This window comes from Caretta caretta, chromosome 3 (genome assembly GCF_965140235.1).
Source record: "Caretta caretta isolate rCarCar2 chromosome 3, rCarCar1.hap1, whole genome shotgun sequence".
Lineage (NCBI taxonomy): Eukaryota > Metazoa > Chordata > Testudines > Cheloniidae > Caretta > Caretta caretta.
Window position 1 is genome coordinate 126860624 of NC_134208.1, and position 17055 is coordinate 126877678.

At 43.0% G+C, this 17055-nt stretch overlaps 2 protein-coding genes across 2 annotated transcripts in view; both read right to left on the minus strand.

The window, feature by feature from the left end:
- The window catches only part of LOC125633970 (uncharacterized), a 127456-nt gene extending 112597 nt beyond the window's left edge, over nt 1–14859 (minus strand). Inside the window, exon 1 of the mRNA XM_048844033.2 lies at nt 14791–14859. The gene's annotated coding sequence lies outside the window, so the exon portion shown is untranslated. The remainder of the gene's footprint in view (nt 1–14790) is intronic.
- On the minus strand, nt 9614–13041 carry PRR18 (proline rich 18). The gene has a single exon (XM_048844050.2). The coding sequence runs from the start codon at nt 12637–12639 to the stop codon at nt 11938–11940; it is 702 nt and encodes a 233-aa protein (XP_048700007.2). The 5' UTR covers nt 12640–13041; the 3' UTR covers nt 9614–11937.
- Nucleotides 14860–17055: the final 2196 nt, after the last annotated feature.

Consider the following 17055-nt stretch of genomic DNA (forward strand, 5'->3'; position numbering starts at 1 on the left):
CAAAACCAATAAAAATCTTTTTAATACATTGTCATTTGGTAGCTTTGACCAATAAACACCACATTACAGCGTTAATTTTAACTTAACCAGTAAAAACTGTAGTCATAGCCATGTTGCAGTGTTTCTGAAACTGTGCAAAAATGTGACACATTCTCATTTTGGGTATCATTGTTTCCCCTCACCTACAGGCTTACAGCACCACGTGATACCTTCACATCATACCTCATCTAAACCTACATTAAAATAAGCTTTCAAATGTGTATGATGTGGGTGTGTATATTAAACTCCAAAATTATAGCCCTTTCTGGAGAATTGCTGCATGCCTATCTGTTCCAGTGCCCAGTTGCACCACAGTCCAGAACAGCCATTACAGGCAATGTCCTTCTGAGCCTCCCATATCAAGGGCTGGAACGTGCTCAGTCACGCTATGGGGATGGCACAGACGCAGTATGGTCACTCTTAGAAGCTGTGACAAGATGGAGCATGCTGAGTTGCTTTGTGGGGTTGGTGCATATGGAGTCTGGTCAGTACTAGGAGCTCTGAGAGGCTAAGCCTGCTTACTGAGGCCTCTTTAGTCCCCCTGCATCTGGCAAATGCCCCATGCTCAGTGAGAATGGTATCTTCAGAGAATTTCGGTACTAAAATCAAAGAAGTGTCTACTGAGCCTGCTCAAAGTTTGGGTGGAGGCACTGGGACAGCAGAGGGCACATCGCTGACATAAAGGCTACCCCTTGCCAAATTTCAAGTCCCTGCTCCAAAGCATAGGGATGCTGGAGCCGTTCAAAGAAAAGGTCAGCAGAATTTTGACACAGACAAAACATTTTTCTCTAGTGTCATTCTCTAAACACTTAAACCATTTTGGCTGAAATTGTCGTGAAAGAAGAAGAAAAATCAGCCTGAGACAGACACCCAGCATGGAAAATTTCAGCCAAAACAGTTAAAGTTTGGTAAAGTTATAACCAACTGAAAACAGGATCTTATACTGGGAAGTGTCTGGCAATCACAATAATAGGCAGTGCTACCAGCCTCACCTATAATTTGAGAGAGATCTGTGCAGACACTGTAGATATTGATCAGTTCCTACAGTACGACAGCGATGCCCCCGTAGTGCCAAAAGCACAGGTAACAAGAAGCCTGGGGTCCAGAATAATAAGACTGTATCCCCTTTGTTGAAATCTCTCATTGGGTCAATTAGCCAAACTAAGCGGCTATCTGAAATGACACCTTGAAAAAGGAAGAACATTGAAACCATAACTACAGCAATCTCAGAACAGAGAAGCAAAAACCATAGTACATATCGAACATATTTCTGCTTCCAACAGTTGTTGCTGTGGTTTCTCTTTTCTGGGAAGGTAACAGAAACTCTTCAAATGGGTCTGGCACAGTCTGAGTAATGAGCACTTAAAAACTGTTTAGATCTTTGTTAGATTTTGTGGGCCAAATCGTGAGCAGTACTAACTAACTTCAACTCTCACTGAAGCCAATAGGTATTTCAAGCTACTCAGCACCTCTCAAGATTTGGTCTCATTAAACAGATGAGAGCTGCATGCAGTGTTGTCATAGCTGCATTGGTCTTAGGATATTAGAGAAGCAAGGTGGGTTTCTTGTCTCTTTCTATTGGACCGCGAGAGACAACCTTTCAAGTTTACACAGAGCTCTTCCTAAGGTCTGGGAAAAGTACTCAGGACATGTCTGCACTACAGAATTAAGTCAATTTAAGTTAAGTTGACATACAGCCACTTTAGTAATTAATTCAATTTTTAACATCCACACAATGCTCCTGTTGGCGGCGCGCACGCTCACCAGCAGTGTTTGTCAGTTAAATCAGTGCAATGTGGGGCACTGACAGCTGCAGCCCCACCACTCAGGCTCAGGCTCTCCTTCCCCCCACCATTCAATCCCTCCCGGAAGGCAGCTGAGCTCAAGCTCTCCTTTCCCCCACCCAATCCCTCATCAGGAGGTGGTGGTGGGACTCTGGCTGTCAGCCCCAGGTGGCAATTTAAGCAACACAGTGTCTACACGGATACTGCGTCGACCTAACTTAAGTGCTACAGCTCTCGCGGAGGTGGAGTTATTAAAGCAGTGTAGTGGATGACTTACATTGGCGGGAGTGACATTTTAGTATAGACGCTTACAGAGTTAGGTTGATGTAAGCTACCTTTAGCTCCACAAGTGAGGGATACAGCAGCAGAAGTGCAGTTTGCCCGTCACAGCTCTTTGGATGCATGCCTCCAGGAGGGACACAAACCATGTTGGTGCATTACCCTGGATCTCTGCCATCTCTCAGGTAACACAACCGTGTCTCCTGGTTGACAGTGTCAAATGCTGCAGATAGATCCAGGAGAATGGGAATGGATGTTTGCCTTCTATCCATTCACAAGAGGAGATCATCCATCAGTGCCACTAAAGCAATTTCCATCCCATATCCTGGACTGAATCCAGATTATGCTGGGTCTAGGATATTCACTTGAATTAGATGATTGTGTAGTTGACCTTTGTCCACCTGCTTTATGAGCTTGCTTAGGAAGGGATGGTTTGATAATGGGTAGTAATTGACTAGAACCTATGTATCAAGGGTAGACTTTTTTCTGTTGGTCAGACTACTGTGTTCGAAAGAGAAAGGAGAGATTCCTTCCCTAAGTTAGGTATTGGCTGTTGAGGTCATGAGTGGCACCAGTTGCTCTGGAATCTCATCATACAGGGAAATCCTGAGTTGGATTCACAGATCTTGGTTGTGATTCTTTGGGGTGTCCAGTACTTCTTGAGGAGCGAATGTGTGTAGGCAGGCTGTTTGTCAGGCAGAACAGAGTTATGCTGTTTGAGACACCTTCCTGAATGTACTAGATCTTTTCAGCAAAGTAGGATAATAGTCTTCTCAGGGGTTGGTGCTGAGTTCTGTTGTGGGTTGTAGGCACTCAGGATCAATTAATCCCTTGCACAGCTCCTTAGGGCAGGATTTGACAGCTACACTAGAGGCTAATAGGAAGGTTCTCTGAGCCTGTAGCAGCTTCAGTAGAGGCTCAGAAGTTCTTTGTTATGTGTCCGTTTCAGCCTTTTGTTTTACATCATCCTGCTCAGTTTTCTGACACATTGTGTCAATGAAGAGAGAGGGTTGAAACTCAAGATTTGTGTGTGTGATGGGGAGAGGCTGTCTAGGTGCCAGCACATTCATGGTTGAAGCAAGGGTACAATAATAAGGGTTCACCAGATACTTGACTCCGTTCTGTGCACGAAGCATTGCTGTCCTTTGGCATGCTTTGGAATTTGATGGAGTGTATGAGCCTTTGTGGTTAAATAAGGGTTGTGGGTTTTGTAGCCTCTCAGAGCTCTGCCCACCGCCTTAATTTGGTGATGGCCTGTCCAGGACAGTGGCTGGGTCATGAGGTCCTCTAGCCTAAGCCAAATATCAGGTCCAGGGCATGACCAGATGAGTGGGTTAAACCAGAGGTGACCTGTAACACTCCTAGGGAGGCAAGCAAGGAGATTAGTTTGGGGACTTATATATCTGTGTGGCCTTTTCATCCTGGGAGATTTTAACACAAGAAGTCTGGGGTATTCCACCGATACTGCCAACAGGATATCAGTGTTGTATAGATGTACATGGAATATGTGGGCTAAAGGTGTTCACATAACTCAGTTACCATCTAACATTAAACATTGTTAAACAAGGTCACGGTTTGGTATACATGCATGTAAGGCTGCTTCGTACTATGGCAAACAGACTATTAAATATCTTTTAAAATATTTTATTAAAGATACAGAAAAGAAGGAAAACCAGTTAAAGCATTTGAAATGTAAAGTATTAAGTAAGGCTTTCGTTTTAATAACATCCATTGTTGCCTTTCCTTTTAGCTGGAGAGAGTTTTAAAAGGAAAATGCCCCTTTCTCAGGTCAAGGCTTCTTAACCTTTTTCTTTCTGAGGCCCCCCCCAACATACTATAAGAATTCCAGAGGGGCAGGGGATAGGGATCTTGGCTTCAGCCACCGGGTGTGAGGGGCGGGGGAAGAGCTCAGGGCTTAAGCTCCGGTGTGGGGCACTGGGGCTTGAGGCTTTAGCTTTGGGGGGAGCACCGGAGCTCAGGGCTCTCTGTGGTTCTGCTCCCAGAGCCTGGTGGGGGCCCCAGTGCTCCACTCCCAGTTTTCTGTACTGAAACCAGCTTGGAGCCACAAACCCCTGGTTGAGAACCACTGTCTTTGATGGTATTCACGATGGTAATACCAGTCCTTTTGCAGAAAAGAGAAGCTAGTTAGATGAGCTGAAGCTGTTGCTGCTGTTAAAGTCTGGTTTTATTTTATCCCAGGTGGTGGTCGGGATTTAGCTGGAGCAAGTAAAGCATGGTGTTAGCTGGTTCCCTCTCTTTGGCTGGTCTGGTAAGGACATGTCTCAGGTCAGGGTGACAAAGGTCTGGGGTCCCAGGAAATGGCCAGGTGAACAGCCATGATGTTGAAGCTCACTTCAGCAGCTTTCATCTGTTTTTCCCTATTTTTTCCTCTAAGTCTTCTTTAATTAGCCACAATGGGAGTGATGGATGGAATTCTCCATCCCCTCATTATTTTGTTTACTAATTAGGCTTAACATTTAACACACTAATTTATTAATTTTTTGTTTTATATATTCTGTTTTTAGTATTATATATAGTTCTGGAATTATATTAACATGGACTTTTTATTTGTTTGGACAAATGTAGTGTCTCTGGTTTTTTCACTTGTTTGTAACATTCATTATAAAAAACAGCTTGACCTATTCTCCATTAACATTGGTTATTATAGATTACTGTATTATTTTATAAACTTTTACATACTTGTTACAACTGATTTTACGATTTGGTAAATTTGTCAGTGCAACTGTTACTTTATGAACCCTATTGCAGCCTGTAAATGAGCATAAAACATGTTATCCTTGACATAAACTAAATAAATATGTAAAGTTTTATTGTTTTACTGCAATCTAGATTATTGGTTAATGAGCTGGGATTCACTAAATTAAAAGGAAAGGACTAGGGCTGTCAATTAATCACAGTTAACTCACGCAATTAACTCAAAAAATTAATCATGATTAAAAAAATTAATCGCGATTAATTGCACTTATAACAATACCAATTGCAATTTATTAAATATTTTTGGATGTTTTTCAATATTTTCAATATTGATTTCAATTACAACACAGAATTCAAAGTGCACAGTGCTCACTTTATATTATTATTTTTGATTACAAATATATGTACTGTAAAAATGATAAGCAAAAGAAATAGTATTTTTCAATCACCTCCTTCAAGTACTGAAGTGCAATCTCTTTATTGTGAAAGTGTAACTTACAAATGCAGATTTTTTTGGTTACATAACTGCACTCAAAAACAAAACAATGTAAAACTTTAGAGCCTACAAGTCCACTCCGTCCTACTTCTTATTCTGCCAATTGCTAAGACAAACAACTTTGTTTACATTGACAGGAGATACTGCTGCCTGCTTCTTTACAATGTCACCAGAAAGTGAGAACAGGCTTTCGCATGGCACTTTTGTAGCCAGCATTTCAAGGAATTTACATGCCAGATATGCTAACCATTCGTATGCCACTTCATGCTTCAGCCACCATTCCAGAGGACATGCTTCCATGCTGATGATGCTCATTAAAAAAAAATAATGCATCAATTAAATTTGTGACTGTACTCCTTGGGGGGAGAACTCTTTGTCTCCTGCTCTGTTGTACCCACATTCTGCAATATATTTCATGTTATAGCAGTCTCGGGTGTTGACCCAGCATATGTTTGTTTTAAGAACGCTTTCACGGCAGATTTGACAAAACGCAGAGAAGGTACCGATGTGAGATTTCTAAAAATAGCTACAGCGCTCGATCGGAGGTTTAAGGATCTGAAGTGCCGTCCAAAATCTGAGAGGGATGAGGTGTGGAGCACGCTTTTAGAAGTCTTAAAAGAGCAACACTCTGATGCAGAAACTTTAGAACCCAACCACTAAAAAAGAAAATCAACCTTCTGCTGGTGTCATCTAACTCAGATGATGAAAACAAACATGCGTCAGTCCACACTGCTTTGGATCGTTATCAAGTAGAACCCGTCATCAGCATGGACGCATGTCCTCTGGAATGGTGGTTGAAGCATGAAGGGACATATGAATCTTTAGTGCATCTGGCACGTAAATATCTTGCAACACCAGCTACAATAGTGCCATGCGAATGCCTGTTCTCACTTTCAGGTGACATTATAAACAGTGCTGCCTATTTCTTATCTCCTGCAAATTGTAACCAACCTTGTTTGTCTGACTGATTGGCTGACCAAGAAGTAGGACTGAATGGACTTGTAGGCTCTAAAGTTTTAACATTGTTTTATTTTTATGTACGTAATTCTACATTTGTAAGTTCAACTTCCATGATAAAGAGATTGCACTACAGTACTTATATTAGATGAATTGAAAATTATATTTTTTTGATTTTTACAGTGCAAATATTTGTAATAAAAATAAATATAAAGTAAGCTCTGTACACTGTGTATTGTGTTGTAACTGAAATTAATATATTTGAAAATGTAGTAAACATCCAAAAATATTTAAAATAAATGGTATTCTATTAACAGCGCGATTAATCGCGCAATTAATTTTTTTAATCGCTTGACAACCCTAGAAAGGACATATTTTATCTGTGAAAAAATATCTAGAGGTTCATGATATGCACACTTCTTGAAGGATAAAATCATCTCCAATGTCTTAAAAAGGAGTCCATCTTTCTCAATCACACATGGCACCGTTTCAAACAAAATCAAGCCAACTCACAAAAAACAGAAAAATATTCACTAACCACAAATTGATGGATTTTGTTGTGAAAGAGAAATCTATGCATAGGAAAGTAGTTTGCAAAAGATGTAGATGGAGTGCGGTGTCATTTTCAGGCACATCCTACCTACACCAACAATTTAAACAAGTTTAAAGAGCTTGTTAACTTTTAGCAGGTCCGGTGGTGGATCAGGGATGCACAAGGAAATAGTATCACACTGTATTAACAGGAAATAAAATACCTAGCATTTTTCTTCTTCAAGGCACTTTACAAACATTAATGAATACTCACAACATCCCTGAGAGAGTAGTTCTCCTTTTCACAGATGGAAAACACATAAAGTAACGGACCCAAAGCAAGACAGGGAGTCTCAGCATCCAGACCACTAGAAATGCTATTGGTATGTTCAACGGAAAAGTTGAATGAATTAAAACATTTTTGTGATGTCATTTTCTATAGTTTATCTCACAAATGAGTACTGAGTTCTGAAGCTATATTAGCCAATCAGATGGCATACGCAAACATATGTATTAGCACTGGCTTCAGCAGATTTCACTGAAAGCTACTGTACTTCTTTGAAGAGCCAATAAGGTGATTGTAGCATATGAATATTTGTACTTCCTAATTGACTCAGAGGTGAATAACTGTTGCTGAACCTTTGTCTCCATCTCACCTTTAGAATACTACTGTACAAAGGAAAACATGTTACATTTCTGAAACCACTGGCTATAAGGGAGAGGTTTATGGACACATTTAGATGAACATCAATGTTTGTTATCCTTCCAGTCAATAACAGTTAATATTCATTTCAAGTGAAGTTGGTTTCTGCTTCCTGTGCACTTAAAATGGAGAGGCACACAAACCAAATTCCTGGGTTCAAACATCTGAGAAATTGGTAACCCTTAATATCTGTACCCAAATCTTAAGCCAGTGGTTCAGGCCCATTTCTAATTCAAAGGCACAGTGGTGCACCAGCCCAAAATGCAGGAAAAGCTGGGCACCTTTGCACAAAATTAATTCTTCAGAAAAATGCTACCTCATTATCTTCAAACTGGATATTTTCAATCAGATTATCAATTAGAGATAATCAATTCCTTGATGCTTTGAGTCTTTTTTGGAATTTTGCTTCCCCCCCCCACCACCAACAGCAAGTACTAGCCTTGAGGTGTTCCATATTTTCTCATGATGTAATATTCCCTTTAAATTCATTTCACTTGATTTCATATGGAATGAAATCATCTACCAACAGTTTATGCTGCTGTCAGGCATTCATATGAGCTGAATTCTCACCTCACACTGAATTTAGCAAGTTCCAAATGTATAATTTTTTTTTTATACTTGATACTTTAAAAGTGATTGACTGTTCTTTGCAACTAGATGTACTGATTAAATATATTTGTATATAAAAGTACATTGCATTTGTCTTTAACCATAAATAGCACCTTCCCAAACAGACTAACGTGGTACCTTACAATTAATGATGCCAAAAAGAACAAAGAAGAAAGTCCAACTACAGCTTCAACTACTGATGCCTCTGGTTTCACTGTAGCCATAAAAGGATGTCCAAGACTGATCCAGTAAAAATCAGATTTGTGTAGTGAATTTCTATTTGCTAGAGCTGAATGGATTCAAGGTGCTAATATTCGTGCTGTACTGAAAATTAAATCAAACAGCTACGGCAGAGGCTATGTGCAATGCATTGTTTTAAAAGATTGCAAGGAAATTTTAAGTGACAGTTACATTTCATACACAGTATTACAAAGCAGCCTCTAAATTGATTTTTAATAACACTCAATTATTTGACTTATTTTCTCATGCATCACATTTTTCTCTGGGCTTCTGAGCACCACTATTTCACATTTGTGACAGATTAGGGAATTATTTTTTACAGTGGCCACCAGCACTCTGGTATCTAATTAGTAGACATCCAGATGTGTAGGTTTTGTGGCTTATATTAGGAAAGTATGAAAAGGCCCAACTTTCTGGAACAAAATCAAAGAGCTATTTCAATCATGAAATGTCATTTAAAATGAAGCTAAAATACACGACCACTTTGAGCAATTTATCTGTAAAAACAAAATCTCCTGGAAGTTCACGGCATTGCCAACACAGACAATTTTTTTCTGCTCTGCTGCATTAATGGCAGAGTAATCCACTGCATAAAAAGCTAAAACCAATATGCATAAAAAGTGAATCCTTCCTAAAGTACCATGAAACATTTGACATCAAAGCCACATTTATAGTTTTTAATTTCTAACACGTAGTAGTACTTTACAGCATACTTGATAAATTCAAGTTAACATGTTCATACACGTTTAAACAAATTTATTTCTTATAAAAGGTTTGCCACAGCATCTTAAGTATTTACTTATGAATTTTCTAAGTTAGTGAATTACAGTATTGTTGTGGCAACAAGTACCTGAGGAGACTCTTGAGTTATCAGCCGGTTTTCACACCCTTAACTTTATTTTAAGACTTACCCTTTCAGAGGCATTGCTAGCCCATTGGGGAACCTAAACAGGAATATTTTGGGGTGCCCCCCAACACTTACTAAAAAAGCAAATGGGGAGCTCTTTGAGCTGCTCAGGTCTCTAAACAATTGCTTAGTCTGCTTATGCCTATTGCCGGCACTGCCCTTTCAACTGACGTTTTTTACATTTGTTCTTAGTCTCAATGATGGGGGGAAATTTTGGTTAAATACTATTTGCTGTGCATTTTTAAGTTTTTTGAATAGCATGGAGCAGAGAGAAAGGGTTTCCACCTCCACTAAAATATGTTTAGCATGTAGCAACTTTAAAATGTCATATTTTTCAATCAAGACAAGTGCCCTTAAACATGTCAGAAAGAGTTTAATTTAGACATAATGTGATTATAAGTGTCAGAACATTCATACACTGTTCATGCACAATGCCATTTTTTTCAAACTGTACACCCAGGTAAATGCTCCATATATATCACACACATATGTAGAGCTACAGCTCTGTATGTTGAGTGCAAACCAGTTGAAGGTCTCATCTTAACCTGCTCTGTTCTGCACACTCCCTAAGCCATGGCCAGCTATCCATCTCATTGAATCCCCGCTATTAGGCTTATTTGAACACAATCATTAGATTTAATTAATCTTCCTATAAGTAGAGCCCTACCAAATTAATGGTCCATTTTGGTCACAATCATAGGATTTTAAAAAATAGTAAATTTCATGATTTCAGCTATTTAAATCTGAAACATCATGGTGTAATTGTAGGGGTCCTGACCCAAAAAGTAGTTGGGGGTGGGAGTGTCACAAGGTTATTGTAGGTTTCAGAGTAGCAGCTGCATTAGTCTGTATCCACAAAAAGAACAGGAGTACTTGTGACACCTTAGAGACTAACAAATTTATTTGAGCATAAGCTTTCGTGGGCTAAAACGCACTTCATCGGATGAATGACCAGGTTATTGTAGGGGAGACTGCTGTACTGCTACCCTTTACTTCTGTGCTGCTGCGGGCGGCAGTTTTGCCTTCAGAGCTGGGCAGCTGCAGAGTGGTGGCTGCTGACCAGGCGCCCAGCTCTGAAGGCAGCGCCCCTGCCCGCAGCAGCACAGAAGTAAGGGTGGCAATACCATACCACGCCACCCTTACTTCTGTGCTGCTGCTGGTGGCAGCTCTGCATTCAGAGCTGGGCTCCCAGCCAGCAGTCACCACTCTCCGGTTGCCCAGCTCTGAAAGCAGCACAGAAATAAGGGTGGCAAAACTGTGACCCCCTCTAAAATAATCTTGAGACCCCCACCCCCCGCAACTCCCTTTTGGGTCAGGACCCCCAATTTGAGAAACGCTGGTCTCTCCTGTGAAATCTGTATAATATAGGATAAAAGCACACAAAAGACCAGATTTCACAGTCCGTGACGTGTTTTTCATAGCTGTGAATTTGGTAGGGCCCTACCTGTAAGGGTTTTGGTTCCAATTCTTAGGTTTTAAATCTTCTGGGCATTTTAGTCTAGGAAGGAAATTAAAATTATCCTAAATAAGCTGCACATTCTCTGCGTATTATCAGCCCATCTTTATCATTGTGTAATCACTGTTTGTCTTTTTCTCAATCCCACAGCTAAATGCAATCAGATACCTGCAACAGGTTAAGAAAGAGCCCCATTCACAGTTACAAAGGTGCTGCTGTTGCAACACAAAAGGCTTTAATCGTTTATTCAAATAAATAAAAATGTTCCTTTATGTACAAACAGACAAAATCAACGTACCCTTCCTCTATTTACAAAGTAGTTTCTTTTCAAAAGGAAATCAGTACATTTATCCTTCAGTAACTGAACACTTTGTCTTGAGGCCCTGTATTGCACAGCGGTTTTGTTTTCCTTTTTTGCTTGACTGCCTTTTGTTGTTTAACACAAAGACACTTTTGTGACAGTTTCTGATAAAGGCTCCACAGTTTAAACAAGTTTCTCCCACCTTCCTCTCCCTACCCAGACCCAGAGATCATAAACAATTCCTGCAAATGTCAGGAGTCAGCTTTTGCTACAACACACACTGAAGTAAATACAGCAGATGAAGCACCTGTTGCCTTACAGTAAGTTAACTAGCTGAGAACGTTTGTCTTGGTTTCTGCTCACATTTGATCACATTCAAACACCCCGTCCTGTCCATCATCCATTAAAAACTCTGTCTCCTGATTTCAGATAAAAAGCATCCAGCAGCCCAGCCGGATCAGAAGCATCTATACAACACTGATTAGTCAGCCCCCTTTTTTCTCTCCCCACAAGATGTGAATGAAAATGCACAGGATACAGCAGCTATAAATACATTTCCACCCCCTTTATGTAGCGCCTGGAACGGCCGCCCGCCTCCAGCGGGTCAAAGCGCAAGTCAGTTTCCTCAGGCGCGGATAGCAGCAGGGCGGGCGGTTAAACCTGGCACTAAAACTCCGCTTTCCGTGACTCTGAGTCTGAGGAGACGAAGACGTCAGGTGGCTTCGGAGCAGGACACGGTGCTGTCCAGCTTCCCGGGGGGGCTCATGATGAGAGAAGAACCCCGCTCCCCGGCACATCCCACGGGGAGCCCCCCGGCTACTGCTGCGAGGAGGGGCGGGGGCTGAGCGCTCCCCGGCTGCGTGCGGCAGGGCAGGGAGAGGGGGTGTTTGGCGGGGCGGGCAGGGCACTCCCCCCAAGCCTCAGAGCGCCCCCAGGTGGGGCAGGGTCTCCAGCTTGTCGGCCCGCTCCCGGCCGGCCGCGCTCTCCACCCCGCGCAGCCACTCGGTGCACTTGCGCACCAGCCCCTCGTCCGCCGCGGCCCCCGGCGCCGCCTCCTCCTCGTACTCCACGTCGTCGTAGCGGTGCCGCTCGTTCAGCAGCGAGATCTTCAGCAGGGCGCGCAAGTCCCCCGGCCCGGAGCCCGGCCCGGCCCGGGCCCCCCTCCGCGCCGAGCCCCCCCCCGCCGCCGCCGCCGCCTTGCTCCGGGAGCCCGGCAGGAGGCGCTCGGGGCCGGCGGAGGGGCTCGGCCGCCCCCGCTGCTTCTCCAGGCTGCGGCGCTGCAGCACCAGGGCCGCTTCGGGCGGGAGGCTGAGCGAGAAGCGCAGCGCGGCCTCTCCAGCCCCCGCCTCCGCGCACAGGCTCTCGCAGGAGCGGCCGCGGGGCTGGGGCGGGGCCGGGGCCGGCCTCCGCGGTTGCTGCCTCTGCAGGGAGGCGCAAGGCCAGGAGCTGGGGAAGGGACCGGCCCGCTCCGGGGGCGCCCCCCGCGGCTTCCTCAGCGGCTTCTCCTCGGCGGCCGGCGGCGGCGCTGCCTTCCTGGGGGCCGCCGGCTTCCGGGGCTGCGCTCGGGGGGCGGCGGGGAGAGCGGCCGGGGCTGGGGGAGGCAGGATGGGCGGCAGGGACATGGTGGTGCCCGGTGACCCCCTCTGCTCTTCACAGCGGCTCAGGGCTGATGGCTCCCCGGGCAGGGCCGAGCATCCCCCGCGGACGGGTCGGTCCCGGCTGCGTGCCCAGGCTGCAGCTCCATGGGAGAGCGCGACCGTGCTGAGACCGCCGCGCTCCGTCGCTGGCTCCCGCTGAATGAGACACACACGCAGCGGCGGGGCTGAGCAGGAGGCGGGACTGAGGGGCGGGGGAAGCACTCACGGCGGGGGGCTGCGGATCACTCCCTCCGCGTGTTTGAGCCATGATGGAAAGGAGGGGCGTGATTTTTTAAAGTATTAATAGAAGAGGCAAGACTGGCTCTGAGGAGGAAGAGGTAGAGCAAAACGTTCGCGAGAGCTGTAAGCAGAGTTTGAGCGAGACTGTGCCATTTACATCTGTAAAATATTAGGACAGAGGATTTCAGGATGTGTTTTAAAAGCTAGTGCGATGGCATACTGTACCCCTTGCAGAAGGGGGGTTACTGCTTTTTACATTTTTTTAAAAAGTCACTTAAAATATGTATTTATTGTAATAATTTGTTCCTAATACACTAAAAAAAGAACATTAAATATATTCAAATGTAGAAAATATAAATGCTTCCCTTATCTATTCAGATGGTCACTTTCCCTTTTTGCTGTGCACTACATACTCTCCTCCCCCTTGAAACAGCTATTTATGATGTACCGGTTCACCTTCTCTACTAAAATATAGTGAAATAGTCAACAGATACCAATTCCTTTTTACATTCACAGGTGAATTTAAAGAGACCTACACAGGCCATAAATTTATTCTGAAATAAGGTGGCATAGTGGAAGTTTCGTTACTGTTTCAGCCCCTCACCCTTCATTCACACTCTCCTCGCCATAGGCACTAGTCTCTTAAGCTCCCCTCTCCTTCCTAATCTCTTAGCTTTGTCTTGTTCCTAGACTTAACCTCTACCAGTTGAGGATGGTAGAAGGAGGGAGCTGCTGTTCCTCAGTTGGATGGTCGCTGGTAGGAGCTGCTGGATCGCTGTAACATCAAAAGGCTCACCCAGGCAATCAAAAGGAGGTTTTGGAGACAGTCTCCCACCCAAAAAAGTGATAACTCACCACACTGCTTTCACAACAAAGTATTACTCATTTTTGAGTTAGCTTTCCCACAATAATTCCAATATTAAAGTCTACCCAACTGAATGGATGGGTAAGAATGGAAACCAATATATCCTTCCCCTTACTCTGACCATGGGCCCAGTTTTAAAAGGTACATAAAACAGCTTGCAAACATGAATGATAGGGAGGACAGTGAAATTGTCAGCAGTGATAAGGGAAGAGAGAACCTAGGAGGAAAAATGAGAAGTTAGATTAGTGAGAGGATTTAGTAGAACAGCTAGGAGAAGATATCAGTAAGACAGGCTGAGATGTAAGACTGGTTGGGATGGAGGACTACATTAGTTTGCAGCAGAGAGCAATGGTTAGGTAACATTCACCAAGAGCATGGATGAGATCACCCAGAGTGTAGAAAGAAAAGTAGTCAGAGCAACAGTGGAAGATAATTGAAGTTATTCTTTCAAGCAGGCCAACAAAGTAGCTATATCATATTGTTCTAAGAAGACAGTCCACAACAGCTAGTGATTGAATGTGGGCAACCACTCCAGAGAAATATTTTGCAGGACGGTTTGCAAAGGGCGATCACATGGCTCAAAAACAAAGATAATGTTTCAGAACATGATATTCTAATTGAGGAAAATGTGGAAACAAGGACACAATTGTTAAAGCCAAATCAGATAAGATGTTAAAAGCAGGAGAGTAAGGATGACCCAGTTGTTAGGCTGAGATTTGGGAGACCTGGGATTCCCTGCTTCACCACAGATTTCCTGTGGGGCTATGGACAAGTCACGTGCTCAATATGTGCCTCTGTTCCCCATACCATGAGGACAGTAGTACTTCCCTACCTCACAGGAGTGCTGGGAGGATAAATACAATGTGGCCATGTAACTACTAAAATGAACGATTAAATATATGTTGATTTAATCAGCTGGAGATTAATTACTACCATTCACAAGTGATTGGAGCAAAAATTGTAGCAGCTGGTTCTTAGAGATTCCTTATTACAACATTCTTGGAATAATTTTTTAATATTCATTAGTGTACCTGAAACTGTAGTACTCCAAGTTTCTTATTGTGTGGAGTTGATTCCAGTTGTATATGCAAACAACTTGCCCAGTTATTGCATAGTGTCTGGAAATAAGGAAAGTAGTTGACACAGCGAGACCATGATAAACAGCTATCCTACAAAAAGAAAAGGAGTACTTGTGGCACCTTAGAGACTAACCAATTTATTTGAGCATAAGCTTTCATGAGCTACAGCTCACTTCATCGGATGCATACTGTGGAAAGTGTAGAAGATCTTTTTATACACACAAAGCATGAAAAAATACCTCCCCCCACCCCACTCTCCTGCTGGTAATAGCTTATCTAAAGTGATCACTCTCCTTACAATGTGTATGATAATCAAGTTGGGCCATTTCCAGCACAAATCCAGGTTTTCTTACCACCCCCACCACACACACACACACACACACAAACCCACTCTCCTGCTGGTAACCTATTTCCCCTTGTTTTTTCCTACCCCCCCTCCTCAGACGTTCTTGTTAAACCCTGGATTTGTGCTGGAAATGGCCCAACTTGATCATCATACACATTGTAAGGAGAGTGATCACTTTAGATAAGCTATTACCAGCAGGAGAGTGGGGTGGGGGGAGGTATTTTTTCATGCTTTGTGTGTATAAAAAGATCTTCTACACTTTCCACAGTATGCATCCGATGAAGTGAGCTGTAGCTCATGAAAGCTTATGCTCAAATAAATTGGTTAGTCTCTAAGGTGCCATAAGTACTCCTTTTCTTTTTGCAAATACAGACTAACACGGCTGTTACTCTGAAAGCTATCCTACAGCTGCAGTTCCTGCCTACATCAGTTCACTAATGATAAAGTTTTCAGTTACATCTGATTTTATGAAAATATTTTTAAAACAATTTTTTTGAGGGGGAAATGCTTGCACTTCACTTATAGAAAGGATAAATGCTGCCGTAACTGACAAAACATTTCTGGTAACAGAATGTGCATGGAATGTAACTTGTTCTCCAGAAGTGAGCTTTCTAGATAGTGATCTAATTAATAAGATACTCCAGACCAAGCAGTAATACTGATTAATGAAGACAATTAAAATATGTAATGAGACAAGGCGAGTGGATCAGCAGCATCTGACTTCAGACTATGTGGTAATGACAACTGAAGTGTTTAACTGGAACTAGCGTCTGTGAACAACACCTGTAGCATATTTTTAGCCCAAAGCTAGTTTCTTTTAACTTGTCAGTCAAATGGGAGGTCTCATCTACCTTTTCCATATTTTATCATGGACCAAGCATGCTTTCTGCATAGATGGGATTATAAAATAGGCACTTAAAGTATCACTGATAATTGAAGAGGCTAATGAGGACAAATACAAATATCTGAAATTTTTGGCCAAGTGTTCACAACCTTATTAATTCCCTAACAGGATAACATTTTGAGGCAACCTGATTTGGCAGCAATTTGGAAGAGAAAAGGCCATCAATGCTCCCCATCACCTGCCTTACCCCTTTTTGATGCTCAAATTCCAAGCACAACAATCCCAGGTTAAAAAAACAAGGCCTTCTCAGAGCCTGATTTACTCTTGATGCCTATCATGGCCTACCGCCAGAACAGCCTACTGCCTGAGAAAGCCCTGGCTTTGTAGGATGGCTCAGGCTCACCCATAAGTTAACTTCTTCCCTTGAGAAAGACATCAACATGCCTGTCACAGAGAAAAGGAAGGTGTCTCCAAAAATCAAACAACTTCTGTTGTTTTGGGAGAATCAAACCAATGGCTATCCCATTGGAAAAAGAGGGTTTTGACTCCCCTGCTGCCAGAAACAACTGCTCAAAGTTGCAATCCTATGAAGCATATAAACATAACCCCAGTGCTCATTTGTCCTTTAATTTCCATTCCAACTGACAGCAGGAGTCCACAAGCTGTTCCATGTCCATCACTATGTGTACAATTGCTGCAGTCCAGGTGACCTGTGGAAGTCACCAGCTGGAACTGCAATGAACACAAAATTTATTGATACCCTCCACCACTAACAATGAAGTTGGGAAGGCCAGAGCAGTGAAAGGCCCTCTTGTTTGCTAATGTCAACTGCCCTGTGTCCCAGCTAATCAACCCAACAACCTACTGAAGGGACCAGGACTACCTAATGAGAGCCCTCCTCTTAGAGATTCTACCCCATTGGCTAACTACTTCAACAGGACTACCCAGAAGGTATGCACCCCCTGCAATCTCACACTGACTGGTAAAGCCAGAATGCCTTATAATGCTGATCCAACCATACCCATAT